This window comes from Triturus cristatus, chromosome 4_2 (assembly GCF_964204655.1).
Source record: "Triturus cristatus chromosome 4_2, aTriCri1.1, whole genome shotgun sequence".
Taxonomy (NCBI): domain Eukaryota; kingdom Metazoa; phylum Chordata; class Amphibia; order Caudata; family Salamandridae; genus Triturus; species Triturus cristatus.
Genome location: NC_140586.1, coordinates 243,422,293 through 243,439,785, shown reverse-complemented (window position 1 = coordinate 243,439,785; position 17,493 = coordinate 243,422,293). Strand labels below are relative to the sequence as shown.

At 50.2% G+C, this 17,493-nt stretch overlaps 2 protein-coding genes across 2 annotated transcripts in view; one reads left to right on the top strand and one right to left on the bottom strand.

The window, feature by feature from the left end:
- The window catches only part of ANKRD54 (ankyrin repeat domain 54), an 86,435-nt gene extending 74,484 nt beyond the window's left edge, over nt 1-11,951 (bottom strand). Inside the window, exon 1 of the mRNA XM_085601411.1 lies at nt 10,465-11,951. Coding sequence (XP_085457537.1) covers nt 10,465-10,948 — 484 coding nt within the window. The 5' untranslated portion in view covers nt 10,949-11,951. The remainder of the gene's footprint in view (nt 1-10,464) is intronic.
- Nucleotides 11,952-12,299: 348 nt separating this feature from the next.
- The window catches only part of EIF3L (eukaryotic translation initiation factor 3 subunit L), a 159,479-nt gene continuing 154,285 nt past the window's right edge, over nt 12,300-17,493 (top strand). The window contains exon 1 of the mRNA XM_085601410.1: nt 12,300-12,442. Coding sequence (XP_085457536.1) covers nt 12,422-12,442 — 21 coding nt within the window. The 5' untranslated portion in view covers nt 12,300-12,421. The remainder of the gene's footprint in view (nt 12,443-17,493) is intronic.

Sequence of the window (17,493 nt, the reverse complement as noted above, 5' to 3'; positions counted from 1 at the left end):
CACGAAAAAGTCTGGTGGTTCCCAAAAAGGAAAAATTCAAACAGGGTTTGAGGCAAAAGTGGGACAAAATAAATAATGATGAGGAGGGACCACCCAAAGGGCTGACAGGTCTAACACGCGTCCCCCCCAGCTGAAAGTGGGGAGAGCTACCCAACCCCTTGGGAGTTCTCATCACTAAGGCGGAAATACCTTGAGAGACCGTCTGCATTGGCGTGGTCCACTCCAGGCCGATGTTCCACCTGAAAGTCCATCCCCTGTAGGGAAATAGACCACCTCAACAACTTGGGATTCTCCCCCTTCATCTGCATCAGCCAGCGAAGGGGTCTGTGGTCGGTCTGAACCAGGAAGTGCGAGCCAAACAGGTATGGCCGCAACTTCTTCAGAGCCCATACCACTGCAAAGGCTTCACGCTCTATTGCACTCCACTTCTGTTCCCTGGGAAGTAGTCTCCTGGATAGGAAGACCACGGGTTGATCCAGACCCTCTTCGTTGAGTTGCGATAACACTGCCCCAATGCCATGTTCTGATGCATCTGTCTGGACAATGAACTTCTTGGAAAAGTCTGGGGCCCTTAAGACCGGGGCCTCGCACATGGCTTTCTTCAATTTCTCAAAGGCTTGCTGACAAGCCTCCGTCCAGACTACCCGTCGAGGTTGTTTCTTGGACGTGAGCTCCGTGAGAGGGGCTACGATGGTACCGTACCCCTTCATGAAGCGGCGATAGTATCCCGTGAGGCCCAAAAATGCTCGGACCTCAGTCTGTGTCTTGGGGGGTTCCCAGGCCATGATGGCCTCGATCTTCGCCTGGAGGGGCTGCACCGTTCCCCTACCCACCAAGTGTCCAAGGTACACTACCGACCCCTGCCCGATCTGGCACTTGCTGGCCTTGATCGTCAATCCAGCTTGTCTCAGGGCCTGGAGAACAGCTTGCAGGTGACGCAAGTGATCCTCCCAGCTGTTACTGAAGACGGCTATGTCATCCAGATAAGCAGCAGAGAAACTCTCCATTCCGGTGAGGATCTGGTTGACCAGGCGCTGAAACGTGGCAGGTGCGTTCTTGAGCCCAAAGGGCATCACACAGAACTGGTAGTGGCCATTGGGCGTGGAGAAGGCTGACCTTTCCCTTGCTCCATCAGTCAACGAGATCTGCCAGTACCCCGAAGTAAGGTCAAAGGTACTTAGATATTGGGCAGCTCCCAGCCGGTCAATCAATTCATCCGCCCTAGGGATCGGATGAGCATCAGTCTTTGTCACTGAATTCAGTCCCCGGTAGTCCACACAGAACCTCAGTTCTGGTTGGGTACCCGGTGGTGCAGCTTTTGGTACTAACACCACCGGACTGGACCAGGGGCTGCTAGAAGGTTCAACCACTCCTAGCTCCAGCATCTTAGTGACTTCACTATGAATGCTGGCCTTCACCTTGTCTGACATCCGGTAGATCTTGGACTTCACAGGTGGGCTGTCTCCTGTGTCCACGTCATGGACGCACAGGTGAGTCCTACCCGGGACAAGGGAGAACAACGAAGAGTACTGCCCCAAGACCTGGCGACAGTCCTCCTGCTGTTCAGGAGTTAGGGATGGGGAGAGAATCACTCCCTCCACCGACCCATCCTTTTCTTGAGACTCAAACAGATCAGGGAGAGGCTCGCTTTCCACGTCCTCTCCTCCGTCAGTCACCATCATCAAGATGACTTCGGGCCTCTCGTGGTGGGGTTTGAGGCGGTTGGCATGCAGCACCCGCAGGGGCTGACGAGGGGTCTTCAGGTCCACCAAGTAGGTAGCCTTACCCTTCTTCTCCAACACCTCAAAGGGTCCTGACCAGCGATCCTGGAGGGCGCTAAGCTCTCCGGGTTCGATCACCCACACCTTCTGGCCAGGCTCCAACTCCACCGGGTGAGCGTTGTGGTCATACCACGCCTTCATCACTGCTTGGCTGGCTTCCAAGTTGTCAGAAGCTTGCTTCCACAACTTAGCCATTTGGCTCCGGAAGGCCAGCATGTAGCTCACCACATCCTGGGGGAGCTTTCTGGGAGTTCTTTCCCATCCGTCTCTCACCAGGTTAAGAGGTCCGCGTACAGGGTGCCCATACAGAAGCTCGAAGGGGCTGAAGCCCACTCCCTTCTGTGGCACTTCCCTGTAAGAAAAGAGTAAACAGGGTAGGAGGACGTCCCATTTCCTCCGCAGGCTTTCAGGCAGACTTCTGATCATGCCTTTCAGGGTTTTATTAAACCTCTCCACCAGACCATTGGTCTGGGGGTGGTAAGGAGTGGTGAACCGGTAGGTCACTCCACACTCCTTCCACATTGCCCGCATATATGCTGACATGAAGTTGGTCCCCCTGTCGGACACAACTTCCTTGGGAAAACCCACTCGGGTAAAGATTCCCATCAGGGCCCTAGCCACAACAGGTGCGGTTATGGTCCTCAGAGGTATTGCCTCTGGGTACCGTGTGGCATGATCCACCAGAACCAGGATAAACCTGTGACCAGCTGTAGTTGGCGGATCTAACGGACCCACAATGTCGATGCCCACCCTTTCAAAGGGGGTGCTAACGACAGGAAGTGGTTCCAGGGGAGCTTTCAGCTTCACCCCTGTTTTCCCACTGGCTTGGCAAGACACACATGTCCGGCAGTAGGTATCGGACGACACTTTCATCTGAGGCCAATAAAAGTGTGGGACAAGACGGGCGAAGGTCTTGTCTTGCCCCAGGTGTCCTGCCAAGGGTATCTCGTGAGCCAACTCTAAAAGGAAGGCTCGATAACGTTGAGGGACTACCAAGGCTCGTGACGATCCATGTAGGGGTGCCTTGGGTTCACTGTAGAGGAGGCCATCCTCCCAGTAAACACTGTAGTTCCCTTCAACGTTCCCTGCTGCCTGGGCTTCGGCCTGTCGCCTCAGCCCCTCAAGGGTAGGGCACCCCCTCTGGCCCTGGCAGAATTCCTCCCTGGACGGGCCTCCCTCCACGTGCCACTCGGCCGGGATGGGTAAGTCCTCCAGATTGGTAACGTCCCCCTCCGCAGACTCCTGGTCCACCACCTCCGGTGGCCTATCCGTCCTACGGGGTGGAGACGCCGAGGCAGGCTCCTCCTGTCCTCGGTTCTTCCCTTGACTGGCAGCTGGCTGGGCCTTTGTTCCAGGCTCCAGCCGGAATGAACTCCCTCTTCGGGTAGTCACGGACCTTGTGCTAACACAGGCCCAGTCAGGTGTACCCAGCATCTCGGTGTGAGTCCGGTATTCCACCTCCTTCCAAGCGTTGTGCTCCATGTCATTGCCCAGCAGACAATCGACTGGCACGGCAGGGCTTACGGCAACTCGAAGTGAACCTGCAACCCCCCCCCATTCAAAGGGAACCTCGGCCACTGGATAGTGACCGGTTCTGCCGTCAGCCATCGCGGCTGGGTGGAGTACATCGGGAATGACTTGCTCTGGAGACACCAGTTGGCTACGTACCATAGTCATACTGGCTCCTGTGTCTCTCAGAGCCTCCCCTCTTTGGCCATTGATGGTGATCCACTGCCCATACTTTGCAGTATTTGCGGGCACCTGGATCTTAGGAACCATCTCCCGTTCTCCCAGGGACACTAAAGTGACACCCGCCCACTCCCTTCCCTTAGTTAAGGGCATCTCCTCCCCGAGCACTACACTAGCTACTCCGGGGGGCTTTCCTCCAGTGGGAGGGGGTGATCGTTTCTGACACTTCGGATCTCCTTTATAGTGTCCAACGCCACCGCACTCATAGCAATGGACAACCCTTGGCTGCTGACTCTGGCCAGGATTAGGGTTTCTGGGTGGGTTAGCCTTAGAGGTGAATCCTGATCCCTTCCCTTGGAAGTTATTTTGGGGGCCTTTGGAGAACTCCTTTTTCTTTTCCCCTCCTTCTTTCTTCTGGGGGGCGCCCTGTCCGGCCTTTTGAGTATCCCCTCCAGTCCCCCTTGTGGACACCCGGGTACTAGCCCAAATGTCCGCCTCCTCAGCAAGCTTCCGGGGGCTGGTCAGCTTGCTATCCACCAGGTGTTGCCGCAGTTCAGGGAAACATTTCTCGAGTAGGTGTTCCTTCAATACTAGGTCAAACAGCTCCTCGTAGTTCCTTACTTCACTGCCCTGAATCCAACCTTCCAATGCCTTCTTTGCATAGTCCAGGAAGTCCACCCAATTCTGTGTGCCCAGTTTGTGACTACCCCTGAACTTCTGTCTGTACTTTTCCGGAGTTAGTCCAAACTTCCTGATGAGCGCCAGTTTCATGGTGGGGTAGTGGGTTTGCTCCTCCTCTTCGAGGGCCAATAAAGCATCCCTACCAGCCGGAGGCATATATTTGTACAACCCCCCTCCCCAGTACTTCACTGGAACCCCATGGGCCCTCAATGAGACCTCATAGGCCGCGAGCCACTTGGCGATGTCGTCACCCGCCCCATAGCTTGCTACAATGTCCTTTGGCAGGTAAGGTTTGGATTCCCTAGTGGACTCTTGGTTTTGGCTGCCACCATTAGGAACAGTTGGTGCCCCAATTCTTAGGATCTGAAGCTCTATCTCTTTCAGTCTTATCTCATGAGCCATCCTCTCTTTCTCCGTCTCATGAGCCAACCTCTGTTCCTCCTTCTCCTTCTCCAGCTTTGCTAAATCCCATGTGAGCTGTCTTTTCTCTCTCCGATCTGCTAACTCCACGTTGGATAAGCCCCCACTAGAGGCACGGCTGCCCCCCCTAGAAAGTGTCCTGGGCCCTGCTGACAGGTTCCCCACCTCAGGTTGGTACATCTCAGCCCCCTCGGGGTCAGGCTCTCCATCCCTGTCTTCCTCCTCAGCCTTGCTTTCCCTGCGTGCCTCCCCCCAAGCCCTTAAGCTGGTTTGAAGTGCACCCTTCTTTGCTCCTGGGGGACAGTACACCCCCTCTCGCTGGCAAAACTCCCTGAGTTGGGCCACAGTGTATGTTTCTAAATCTTCAAGAACAAACTCCATCTTGCCCACTCAGGTTAGCGGACAGGTGTTGTGTGGTAACAATGCAGGGGGGTACCTTTAATAATACCTCCTCCCACCACCAGAGTAAATTTGGAAAAAACAAAAACCCACAATTAGGAAGGCCGCTTTGAGAAAACTCCCGGTGTAGGCCTATGGACTACCCACAGTTATTGTTGAGTATATGTAGGCACAGCTCTATCCCACCGCTGAACACCAATTTATGTTGGAAACAGCCCACTCCCACTCCGCAGGGTGGTGGTGGACCTTCCCGACACAATGGGGTAGCTTGGCTCGAGTGGTCAGGAAACAGGCGCAGTGCTAAGCATACAATATACCCATACAGTAACCATGCGTGCATCCGTTCCAAAAACGACTCTACACCGTAAAAATTATGAAAATATGCTTTCTTTATCTTTCTTCTCTTAGTTGCTGATTGGGAAAATAAATAACAATCACAATATACAAATTCTTAAATAGAGCAGGTCAAATAAATAATTGCTGTTTGCTGAAATAAAAAGGGGTGATCATAAATAACAGGGCATAAATACAAGTGCAATATATACAGACAATTAAATACTTTGAGGTAATAAATACTGTACCAATAATTACTGTTCCAATAAATACTGTACACCAACAAGTCCTGTGGACCTATAAATTCAGTGCAACAATAGATAGATAAGAACTTAATAAATACAGTATCCCCAATAAATAATTAGAAGTATACAGTACACTTTGTGAATCAGATGACACTTCACTTCTGAAGGGCTGATTTGACCCAGGCACAGCTTGTAGGGTGTGGAAGGCTTGAGGGGGGCTACTCCCTGGCTGAGGCAAAGGCTGAGGCCTAAACTGAGGTAGATCACAAAGGGGGGAAATTCCAATACCCTGGCTTCCCTCTCCACACAACCTCTCTAGGTTAGTCCCAGTTCACCCCAGGCACAGTCAGGTGGGTTTCAGCTCCTCCCTAGCCCCTTAGAGTAGTCTCTCAGGTCTCCACAGGGCCTTAGGCGCCCTCTACTCCACTTACTGCCCTTTTCTGATGTTCCGACGCCGCTGGAGTCGTGTCGACGCCGTGAGGCGGTTCCGGTTCGGTCTCGGCGGCCTCGGCACAATGTCAGTTCTTTGTCGACGCCGGCAGGCGGTTCCGGTCCGATGTCGGTGGCCTCGGTTCGACCTCTACCTTCGATTCGACGGCGTCGGGCAGTCTCTTCACGATGTCGACTTCGGGCGGCTCCGGTCCGATGGCGCACTCGGCTCCGATGACGTCGGCCGGCCTGGCCTCGCTGTCGACTTCCGGCGACTCCGGGGTGCGATCCTCACCCCCGACCTCCGGTGTTCCTCCTCACAGGTTCCGGGCGACTCCGGAGTGCGATCCTCACTCCCGACCTCCGGTGCTCCTCTACCTCGGTCTCCGACGACTCCGGAGGGCGGACTTTACTCCTCCGATGACGCCGCTCGCTCGACCTCGGTTTCACCTCCTTCTCGACCCTTGGTATTCCTCTCGACCTCCGCCGGCGCCCTCTTATGACCTCAGGCGGCTCCGGGTACGACGTCTGCTACCTCAGTCAGCGCCGCTTCTCCACCTCGGGCTCCAGGTCTTCGGCTACTCGACGCCAGGCTCCAGGGAAACCAGTTCTCAGGTCAGAATCTTGCTGCTTTCTTGGGTCTAAGGCCTGTTCCTGCTGTCCAGGTCCTTAGGATGGTTTTCTTCTGACTTCTTCCCACACAGGGCTATAGGCTGGGATCCATCAGCTGGGACAAGTATCAAGGGTGGGTTTATGGACCCCACTCCAGGCACAAGTTTCCACCCCTGCTGCTTCACTCCTTCCTCCCTCACTATTGTGCTCCTCTCTCTTCACCAGTCAGGTGCCAACTGCCAGCTCCAACTGCCAACTGCCTCTCTTATCCTCCCAACATTCTAAACGGTTTCCAACTGTCACACAGTTCTGGAATCTCCTGGAAGGTTCTGGAAGGTGCTGGTAGGTTCCAGTGGATGCTGGTGATGTCACAGGAGGCCACCATTTTGTGCTTCAGGCCCTCAGACAGAAGTTTCAGGGGTAGCTAAAATGGCTCCCTGAATCTGTAGCAACACGAAAAAGTCTGGTGGTTCCCAAAAAGGAAAAATTCAAACAGGGTTTGAGGCAAAAGTGGGACAAAATAAATAATGATGAGGAGGGACCACCCAAAGGGCTGACAGGTCTAACAGAAGGTTACTCTCTTCTCGACAGGGAGCCAGTGGAGGTGTCATAGGTGCTAGGTGATGTGTTCATGTCGTGGGATGCCGAGGATGAGTTTGTTGGCGGTGTTCTGGATGGTCTGGACTCAGTTTCCGGAGCAGGGATTTGTTGATTTCGGCATAGAGGGCTTTTCCGTAGTCCAGTCTGCTGGTAATGAGTGCGTGGGTGACAGTCTTTCTTGATTCGTGGGGGGATCCACTTGAAGGTCTTGCAGTGAGTGTTGTAGCATGAGGAGGAGACGGCGTTGATCTGTCGGGTCATGGTGAGGGAGGATTCGAGTATGATGCGGAGGTTGCAGGTGTGGTCTGTGGGAGTGGGGGGACTGCCGAGGGCAGAGGGCCACCAGGTGTTGTGCCATGCTGAGTGGGTGGGTCCGAAGAGGAGGACTTCTGTCTTCTCCAAGTTGAGCTTCAGGCAGCTATTGCTCATCCAGGATTCAATGTCTTTCATTACATCCTGGAAGCTGGGCCTGGTGATGTTGGGTTGCCTCGTGAGGGAGAGGATAATCTGGGTGTCGTCGGCGTAGGATACTATGCTGAGCCCATGTTTTCTGACTATGACGGCAAGGGTGGTCATGTTGATATTGAAGAGTGTGGGGCTGAGCGACGATCCTTGGGGTACTCCGCAGTTGATCTCTGTGGGTTTGGAGAGAAAAGGCAAGAGTCTGATTCTTTGGGTTCGGCTGGTGAGGAAGGAGCGGATCCAGTCGAGAGCGGTTCCCTGTATGACAGTGTCACGGAGTCGTGCTGTGAGAGCGAGGTGGGAGACTGTGCCGAAGGCTGCAGAGAGGTCAAGTAAGATGAGGGCTGCTGTGTGGCCCTGGTCGAGGAGGGTGCAGATGTTGTCTGTGATGGCGAGGAGGGCAGTTTCGGTGCTGCGGAATCTGGATTGGGAAAAGTCGAGGATGGAGTTGGCTTCAATGAAGTTTGTGAGTTCGCTGTTGACGATCTTCTCTGTGACTTTAGCCGTGAACAGGAGGAGAGAGATAGGTCTGTAGTTTTTGAGGTCCGTGGGGTCTGCGGAGGGCTTTTCGAGGAGGGCTTGACTTCTGCGCATTACTAGCCGTTTGGGAAATTACTGGATTCGAAGAAGGCATTGATGGTGCGGCATAGTTCGGGACCTATAGTGGCAGCAGCTCTGTGGAAGATGTGTGGCGGGCAGGAGTCCGTAGGGGCTCTGGGGCAGGAGTCCGTAGGGGCTCTGGGTGAATGCGCTTCATGGCCGAGGCGGTGTCTTCGGTGGTGATCGGGATCCAGGTACAGATGGTGGGCTGGCTGGCTGGAGTTTTGGTGGATCTAATATGTTGATGGTATTCTGTCATGGCTTTCTTGTAGGTGGCCTTAGCTTTCGTGGTTTTGGTATTTCTTCACACTTTCTTGAGGCGTCTGCAGGTGCGTCTGAACCAGGCGGTTTTCATGGGGCGCTGTCTATCGGAGTTACAGAGGGGCGAGTTTGTCTGTGCAGTTGGTGATCCAAGTGTGGAGTTCGTTGGCTGCAGAGTTTACGTTGGTCGTGGTGGGAGGGGGATCATGTTAGAGAGAGGAGTTGAGGTGCTCCTCAGTGATCTTGCTCCAATTCCTTCATGGAGGACATGGTGTATGTTTGTGAGCAATGTTTTTTTCGAAGGAGAAGTATACGCAGTGGTGGTCTGTCCAGGGGGGCTGTGTGGTGAGGCTGAAGTGTATGTTGTTTCCTCCTGCGAAGATGGGGGACGAGGTTGTGTTCTGCCTTGTGGGTGGGGGTGGTGATGAGCGGTTTCATTCTGATGCTGGCGAGGTTGTCCAGGAGAGCAGTGGACTTGGGGTCGATGAGGTTGTCGAGGTGGAAGTTCAGGTCTCCCAGCAGTATGTAGACCAAGGAGGTGATGGCGTGGGGCGCGATGAGGTCCGTGATGGTTGTCGTGAACGCGGTTTATGGACCAGGAGGTCTGTAGGCAAGTATGCCATGTAGGGTAGTTCTGTGGCTAGTCTGGATCAGGAAATGAAGGTGTTCCGTGGGGGACGAGGAGTCGTTCTTGCTGGAAGTGGTGAGTGGGAGGGAGCTCTTGTGCGTGATGGCGAGTCCTCCTCCTTGGTGGTTGGGGCAGTCCTTCCTCAGGATGTTGTCTCCGTCTGGGATGGCGGTGGCATGTTGGGGGCAGAGGTGGAGTTGGTCCAGGTTTCCGTAAGGAAGGCGACGTGTGAAGAAAAGGTGTCGAAGAGGTCCCAGATCTCTACTGCGTGTCTGTGCAGGGTGCGTACGTTGAGGAGGACGCACCTCAGGGGTTTGGGTGCGCTGGTGTCCAACGGTGTGCGGAGGCAGTGGGGGCGCGAAGGTAGGAGAAGGTTTGGCGGCAGTGTCTGCAGGAAAACTATTAGGTGAAGTTTTTCATTTTATGTATATTTGTTGTTAATTGCTACAATATCGGTCTCCGAACTGTGTATGCCTTCTGCTTCATGACTGTGTTCTCAATTATGTTCCCTCAGTTTCATTCGTTTTCGAATCAGACTGTGCCATTTTACCACTTTGATATCTGACCTTGGTGAAGATTCTCAATCTATTTCACGTACTAAAATAAGAGTTGGCAAAGCCAATAGGTCTCTCCTGTGACGTGTATTGGCTTTGCCAAGATAGGTTTAACTCTCTAAATGACTGCCATGCGTGTGCACGTGAGTGCAGCAGCCATCTTTTAATAATAGTTCTTAAAGCCACAGAAAAAAATTGAGGAGGACTGCTATGTGCACAAACATTCCCATGCAGCGACCATTTTGGAATGTTTTTCTTTTCGTTTCAGAATAACCATTTTAAAAAACTGATAACTAAAAGAAAAGATTGTTAAAAAAAACTGGGACGAAAGAGATGGGCGTAGAGGGAGGGGTGAGGTACATTTTCTCATGGAATGCTAAAAGGGAAATATAAAAGTAGCTCTCTCACATTAGCAGCAGAAGTATACGAATCATGCAATCAAAAAATGTTTAGCAGGAATTATTCAGAGGCAGGACAAACACAAAAACATGAAATAAAGCAACTGAATAAGGAGTAGGGAACCGAGATAGGCAAAAAGACCATCAATCATGAACATGGGGCTAACCCAAATTCCACTCTATGAAATGTCTTTTACACAATAGATCGTCAACAACCATCTGATAAAGCTTCTTGTAAGCGAGACTTAAAAATAAGAAAGAGGCGTCAGCCTCAGTCAAACCACAAGAAACTAGCATTTACGAAGTCTCAAAGAGGAGATTCAACAAAGCAAGAACAGTACATGGCCATGGTATCATTATCCTAACTCTCACCATAGACGTCTTTCCCCAGCGGGCCGATGTACCTCCGCATCCTCTTGCAACTCTTGAGTCTCTGGGCAGCACTCCTCCTCTGTAACCGGTCCATTCCAGGGGTTTGCTGCCATATCGTGCATGGAGGGCTGGTGGAAATGTCCAGTGTGATCCCTGGAGTAGGCAAACTAACACCTCCTCCCGTCCAAGCCATCGGGAACAACCCCCCACCTTCTGTTCCCAGAGAGGCGCCTTCACCCTCAGTGCTCTGAACAGGCCCTGACCAGCCAAGACTTCCACTGCCCATGGATCTGAAATGCCCAGCCATTCTTCCTGCCCCTCCGCAATCCAGTCCAGGCCCTAGGGCCCCGCTTTCTACACCCGAGGCTGGATCACCTTCCTGCAGTCCTAGGGTTCCATCCTCTGCTCTCAGCACAGAGACATTTCCGTCCCTGACCTGCTCCTGACCCCTGTGCATTTCGAGGGTTGAACTTCCTCCTTCCATGTCATGCAAAAAGCCCCTCAACCAGCACTGCCCCTATTTGCAAATCACTCCCACTATATACACCTCTATCCAAACGAAGTCACCAACCGGCAAGGACCCTGCCCACAAGTGGTCTCCCCACCCTTATTTAAGCCTCTTAGCCTACCTAGCCCATTCACCCACCTACAATGGCTTATCACTACACCTCCAATGAGCAGCTGAACCCTCTGTTGTGGTCGTCCGACTTCCCCAACGCCCCGTGTGTTCAATGTTGCGCTGGGTTTCTGGTCTCTCAAACCTTAGTTCTCTCACTCACCCCAGCCTTGGCACCTCTGCCCTATAAACATATGGAAATAAACTGAGGTAATATGTTCCCCTTTCAATCGCCTTGAAGTTAAGGAGATTGTAGGTAAAGCGATGGGAAAGCAAAGCGATTTATTGAAGATAAAAACTAGAACCTCCTGTCGGAATCGGGTGTTTTCTCGCGAAACTTTCGCTCTCTCGGTGTTTTACTCACCTCCTTTTCAGAGCATCCACTCCCTTTTCTGAACTGTGCCTCTCAACCACTGCACATGCACTGCGGTTCTGGCATCTCTATGAGTAGTACACTCGACTTTCCTCTACTCTAGACCTCTCTCTCTCACCTCCAATACATCACCCTTTGCATTTACCGTACACAAAGCATTGTCGTCCCAACATTGGATCAAATTTCCTTCTCCATTCCCTATACCGAGTCTCGCTAGGGAAACGGAAAGCGCTATATAAATAGCGATAAAACACAATCTACACAGCACCCCACATTCCGTACTTCAGGCCTCTCGCATCATCTACATTCTTCCTATCATTCTAGTTTATTCGCCAACCTAGCATTGAAGTTACCCAATCACGAGTCACTGTTTGTTAATATCCCATGGATCTCAGCCAATCATTAGCTGCTTGAGAGACGGAAGTCGTAAAAAAGCCAACCAAGCCCTGTTTGGAACGCAGAAAAGCAAACCCGGCTGCACTGTAGCGCTTTTCCGGCAGGTCAGCGGGTAATTACGTCAAAGCATAGACCGAGTCATTAAAGACCTTGGAAAGGAAGAGGTTGAGGTGACGAGTTTGATAGCCATCTTAGAGAATACTCTTTATTAGACCAGTGGAGTAGACAAGCCACATAATACCAAGTAGCAGGTAATTTAAAAATAACAATAGAACGATTCTCGGTAACTATATTTTATATACTGGTCTTATATTTTAGTCTGACCAACTAAAATAGGCAAACATACTCGTAAAACAAATAAGGTTGATTTACTCTTTGACACGTTTTGTTGATTTCTTTGAACGGTCCGATTTGGTATCAAATTTGGTACAAACGGCTTTAGAAACTGAATGCCACTTCTTGTCCTCTGTCTGTGTTGGCAAGCGCAACGGAAGTGACGTAAAATAGCGGCGTCCGATCTTTTCCACTACTCGCGGTATCGTGCTAAGAGCACCGGCTGCAGCGGGAACACCATGGGAGACTATGAAGGGGAGGTAATGGTCTGCAGGGGAAGGGGATCACTTCAACGGGAATTGAGGGAGGTACCTGGGAGGGTATTGCACCCCTGGGTATCCCTGATCTCAGTGCTTTAAACCTCAACCCCAGTGGCAGCATTCCCCTATTTTGTGATAATTGGCCCAAGAAGAAGGTATCAAGTTTTGTGTCTGTTATCGGAGGAACAGCGGACTGTCACACCAAATCAAGCAAGCCCCTCCCTACTTACCTTAAGAACATTTATATTGAACATTTTAGTTATAAAGGAAAAGTACTAACTGGTTTCTTATGATTAGAAATATTTTTGAATGGTCAGAAACCAGGGTTAACGGTGGAATATTCAAAATTAAATTCTCACAACGACAAGTTACATACTTGGGCATGAAATCTGCGAGGAAGTTGTTGCACCCAAGTTTTATTTTTAATGAATGGCATTAAAGAAGCGCCTGCACCTCAAAATAAAAAAGGTTCTTAGGTCCTTCCTTGAGTTAGTGGAGTTTTATGCTAAATTTGTAAGGACATTTTCCATGAAAACATCCGTTAAAGCGGTGTTGTTGGAGCCCACAATTTGCATGATCTAAGGAGTGTGAAAGAGAATTTGCTGGGATTAAAAGCTATATTGTTTCTGCACGTGCTCTACAAGGATTTGATCCACAATTTATTTGTTTATTTATTTGAAAAGTTTTATATAGCGCTGGCTAGACCCGGAGGTATCTGAGCGCTTTACATGAGGACGAGCAATGTTTCAGAGCAAAGTTACAAGTTGCTGGAGCGTAGTTACATGCGTAAAAAACATACGTAAGGGAAAAAGCAGGTAAGGGGAAAGTTTCAGGGGAGAGAGGATAGAAGCAGGGGAGGTAGACAAAGAATGAAAGAGGAGGGGGCGGGTGAAAGAAACACAACCGGGAGACGAGAAAAAACAGTGTCCAACGTCCGGTGTGCTGTGATCCAAGAGGAAATGTGTGGCTCCCTTTACACTGCGGCCTCTCAGAGGGGTCGCTGAGACTCCAGGGTATACAAACTGGATCCCTTCCCAAAAAGGGGAGAGGGAGTGCTTTGGCAAGGAGTGCCATTCCCACACCTCTGCTGTGTGTGGCTCCCTTGACGCTGTGGACTCTCTCAGAGAGGTCTCTGAGACTCCAGGGTCTACATGCTGGATCCCTCCCCAACAAGGGGAGAAGGAGTTCTTTGGTAAAGGGTACATGGTTACAATAGTTATGTTACAGAAGTCCAATAGAGAAGAAACAAGTCCCCAGGAGAGAGAAGGGGGAACCAGGGGGTTGGGAAGCGGTTCAGTATCTCCGTGGGGTACAAAATGGGGCATGTGGATAAGTGGTTTGGATGACCAAGATAGCTAGTGCAAACACTCGTGTCTTGTTGAGTTCAGGATGCCCTGTGTTACCAACCCCTTCAACAGCAGACCCCGTGATTGTATATTGGCAAGGCGTCATGCACTCTATTATGTTTACAGCAAGTCCAGAATATGAGGAGGTCAAATCAGCTAATTGGCACCATAGGTAGTATCGACACTCGTGTCCTCCAGTAGGCCCCAGCGAGATGCAGTCAGGTGTGGCTCATCGGGGGAGGGGGCGCGTAGTCTGTGGGGCCCCTCTTGAATACGTCAGTGCACACAAGGGCCCAGACACAGTTCCCCTCCCCCATTTCAGGATCAAGAGGGAACTGGGGGGGGGGGGGGGTTCAGATGTAGCTTCTGCGCCCGCAAGTGAGACCACAGTATTCCGTCCGGCACTTGCAGGACACAAAGCACTCTCCATTTCAGTACAGCCCATTGGGTCCGCTCCAGTCTCAAGATGGTGGCCCCGAATCCTCTGCACTCCACGGACTGAGACCCACACGTCCAGTAGTCCAGACACAGGGCGCTCCAGTATCCGAGCGGGGGCCGGAGGGGGGTACAAGCATTCACCCACCACCTCCAGGTGTGGGCTCACGGTGGTCCGTTAGGCTGCACTCGTCTCACAGCTCCTCCGCATCGGGGCAATCCGCCACGGTCCGTCTAGTATAAAATGGCATCCCTGGTCTCGTAGCAGACCACAGGCCGGGGACCGCGAGCGCCTCGAGTTAGGCTCCGAGTCTCAGGTGACAAACCCAGCAGTGCCCAGCGAAGCAGGGACCATGCACCAGATAGTTGGGTCATGTTACGAGGCAAGTCGCGTCAGCCGCACCAGACCACCGTAGCGCTCCGCTCACAGGGCTAGGGGGCCGCGGGTTGTAGTGGTCCCGTTAATCCTCCCAACAATGTCAAGAATAACGAGGACCGGTGACCATCCGGTGCAGTGTTTGTACAGGATATCGGGGCAGGTAAGCGGAATTCAGGCTGTTGCGGGTGCAGAGCGGAGCTCAATGTTACAGCTGCGTTACCACTAATGCCAGTAATAAGGATATTGGTGCTGGGCTGTCACAATAGAATGAGGAGAGAGCGGAAGTTGTAGTGGCATTTGATTCTAAAAGTTTACCTCCAGCAGAATAGAAATCTGATGTTATTGAAAAAGAAGCATTAGCATGTGTTTGGGCAATGGGATATTTTCGCCCATTTTTGTGGGGGTAAGAAGTAATAGTGAGATGTGACGATAAACGTTGATCAAGGTGTTAACATTGGATGGGCTAGCCAACGCTTCTCCACAGATAGCGCGCATATCAAAGCAGCTATAGATTTTGTTTATAAAATTGTGTATATCCCAAGAAGGAAGAATGCTGTAGCAGATTTCTTTTTTTTTGTTGTCAAGGATGCCAACTGACTTGACAGAAAATGATGAGTTCCAAGAGGATATGAAGGTGGCAATAGTTTAAGACTGTGGTACTCAAGCGTTTTGCTAAGATATGGGAGGAGGAATGTCGTAAAGATGAGTTATTATAAAGTGTAATTAAATGTATTGAAGGTTGGATGGCCAGTCAAGACAAAATTGGGTAATTTGAAGCCATTTTGGGAGGTACACAATTATCTCAAAGTGAACCAACATTATGTGGGGGCACTAGAATTGTTCCCCTGTGTGCTTTGAGGAAAAGGATTAGTTCAATGTGCCAAAAAGGTCATTTAGGGATTGTGAAAACCAAATGTGCAGTGAGGAATACGTATTGGTGGCTTGGAGTGGATCAGAATGTGGTGAATGTATAATGACTGATAAAACATTAAAAACCCTGAGGCTGCCCATAGCACATTTTGAGTGTCCAAAAGCACCATGGAAAAGCATTATGTGACCCTTTGGTGTTGACAGTAACTACATTATTGTAGTTATGGATGTTTTTCTATTTGTAAATACAAAAAGAACTGTGAGTCTGTCGGGCTAGGTGACCTTTATACAGCTACACCATCATTACTAAACGAAAAATGTGTTTCTACCAAAATATCTCTCTGGATATGTGCATGCATTTAAGATCTGAGAATGCATCAAAGGTTCCCATCACCCACATACAGTGGCTTGCTTCATCATTTGGGAGACCAGGGACTTATCTGAGGACCGGATGCCACCAAGTTGTCATGGGGCAGGGTTCCGAGTTCGTCCCGGATGTACCTATGGCGAGGTTGTTCCAATGAGAAGACCACTCTAGAGATTTGTGTGGGGTGATGTATGCAGTGCAAGTGGGGTGAATGTGATATAATAAAATTGGGAACAAGGCACAAAAATCATTTATTAAAGTGCTACCTTGGTACCAAATTAAAACAGTGCTTTTGGCAGTTTTAACCAATAACTGCGATGGAAGTGGTCGACATGTTTCAGCCCTGGGTGGATGTACCCTAGCTTTCGTCAGGACCGTTATAAGCTACTGCATAATGATTGTGCAAAAAAAGGTAAATCATACAACCTGCACCTGGGATAGGTGTGGAAGAAATTACCTATACAGGTAGAAATAAACATAATAAGACTTAGTGTATCAGAGGTGAAAACCTTGTACATGATAGATCACACAATGCATAAAGTTTGTTATTCAATTTAGCCAAATACATATTAGTAAGAACACCCTTTCAAAACAGTAGAGGTGCTGCAAATTTTCACTTACCCGAATGAATCTGGGTATTCGCCTCGCCTCACCTGGCACTTGCTCAGGCGTCGGGAGGCACCGCTCTAAGGAATGAATAAATAAAATAAAAGGCATGGTCCAAAATTAAAGTGACACAATACCTTAAAAAGAAAAGCGCTTATCCTTAAAACCACAGGCAGAAAAACAATGGCGTAATCCAAAAACGGGGCAAAGCCCTCTATAAACAAGATGTCAGGAAATTTCTGAGGGTTATCTTACAAAGGACAGATAACTAATGTGGTGTTGTTTGTTCGTGTGTAGACGCAAAGATTTAATAATGTCTGTGCTAGTTTACAGACACATGTGCGCTATCGTCTGTCGAAATCAACAGTTAATACGAGGCCACAAGGGGAACAATAGGGTCCGTTATGCGAATAGCGGGTCTATCTCAAAGCCCCTATAGAATAGCGCCAGTAACATAACAAACAAAAAGCTCGTATATACGACAAGGAGTGGCGTGCAGATCGTTGCGTGTATGTACACAGGGCTTACCTCTCCGTCGGTACCTCGGGCGGCTGCTGAGCCAGAGGGGAGGTAAGCACTCCTAATGGCATCGTTCTTTTATACAACATAAATCCAGGATGTCGGGATAACGTGCAAGAAAGGTGCCCAGGAATGACGAAGTCGCACGTGACAACAAGTATCATGGGAATTGTAGTTTGGAAGTGCCAAGCAGTAATACTAATCAAGTCAGTAACGGTTCATAAGGATACAAACATGTATTAGAACGATGTCGTACCTCATTATACAACCCAGAATCCATTATTATGTTGTCAGAAGTGATCAAGATAAAGCGCGCATTCATTATTTTAAGTAATTTTTAAATGTGGCGCGCATTGATAAAGGACGCCCAGAAGTGTCAGAATAACACGTAACCTGGGTATCCTGGGAGTTGTAGTTTTAAGGTGCCGGGTGATACTTATAGATCAAATCAGTTATAGGTCTTACGGATACAATAATGTAGTGGTGTCGTATCTCAATTATGCAGCCACAAAACCTGTTTATGTATTAT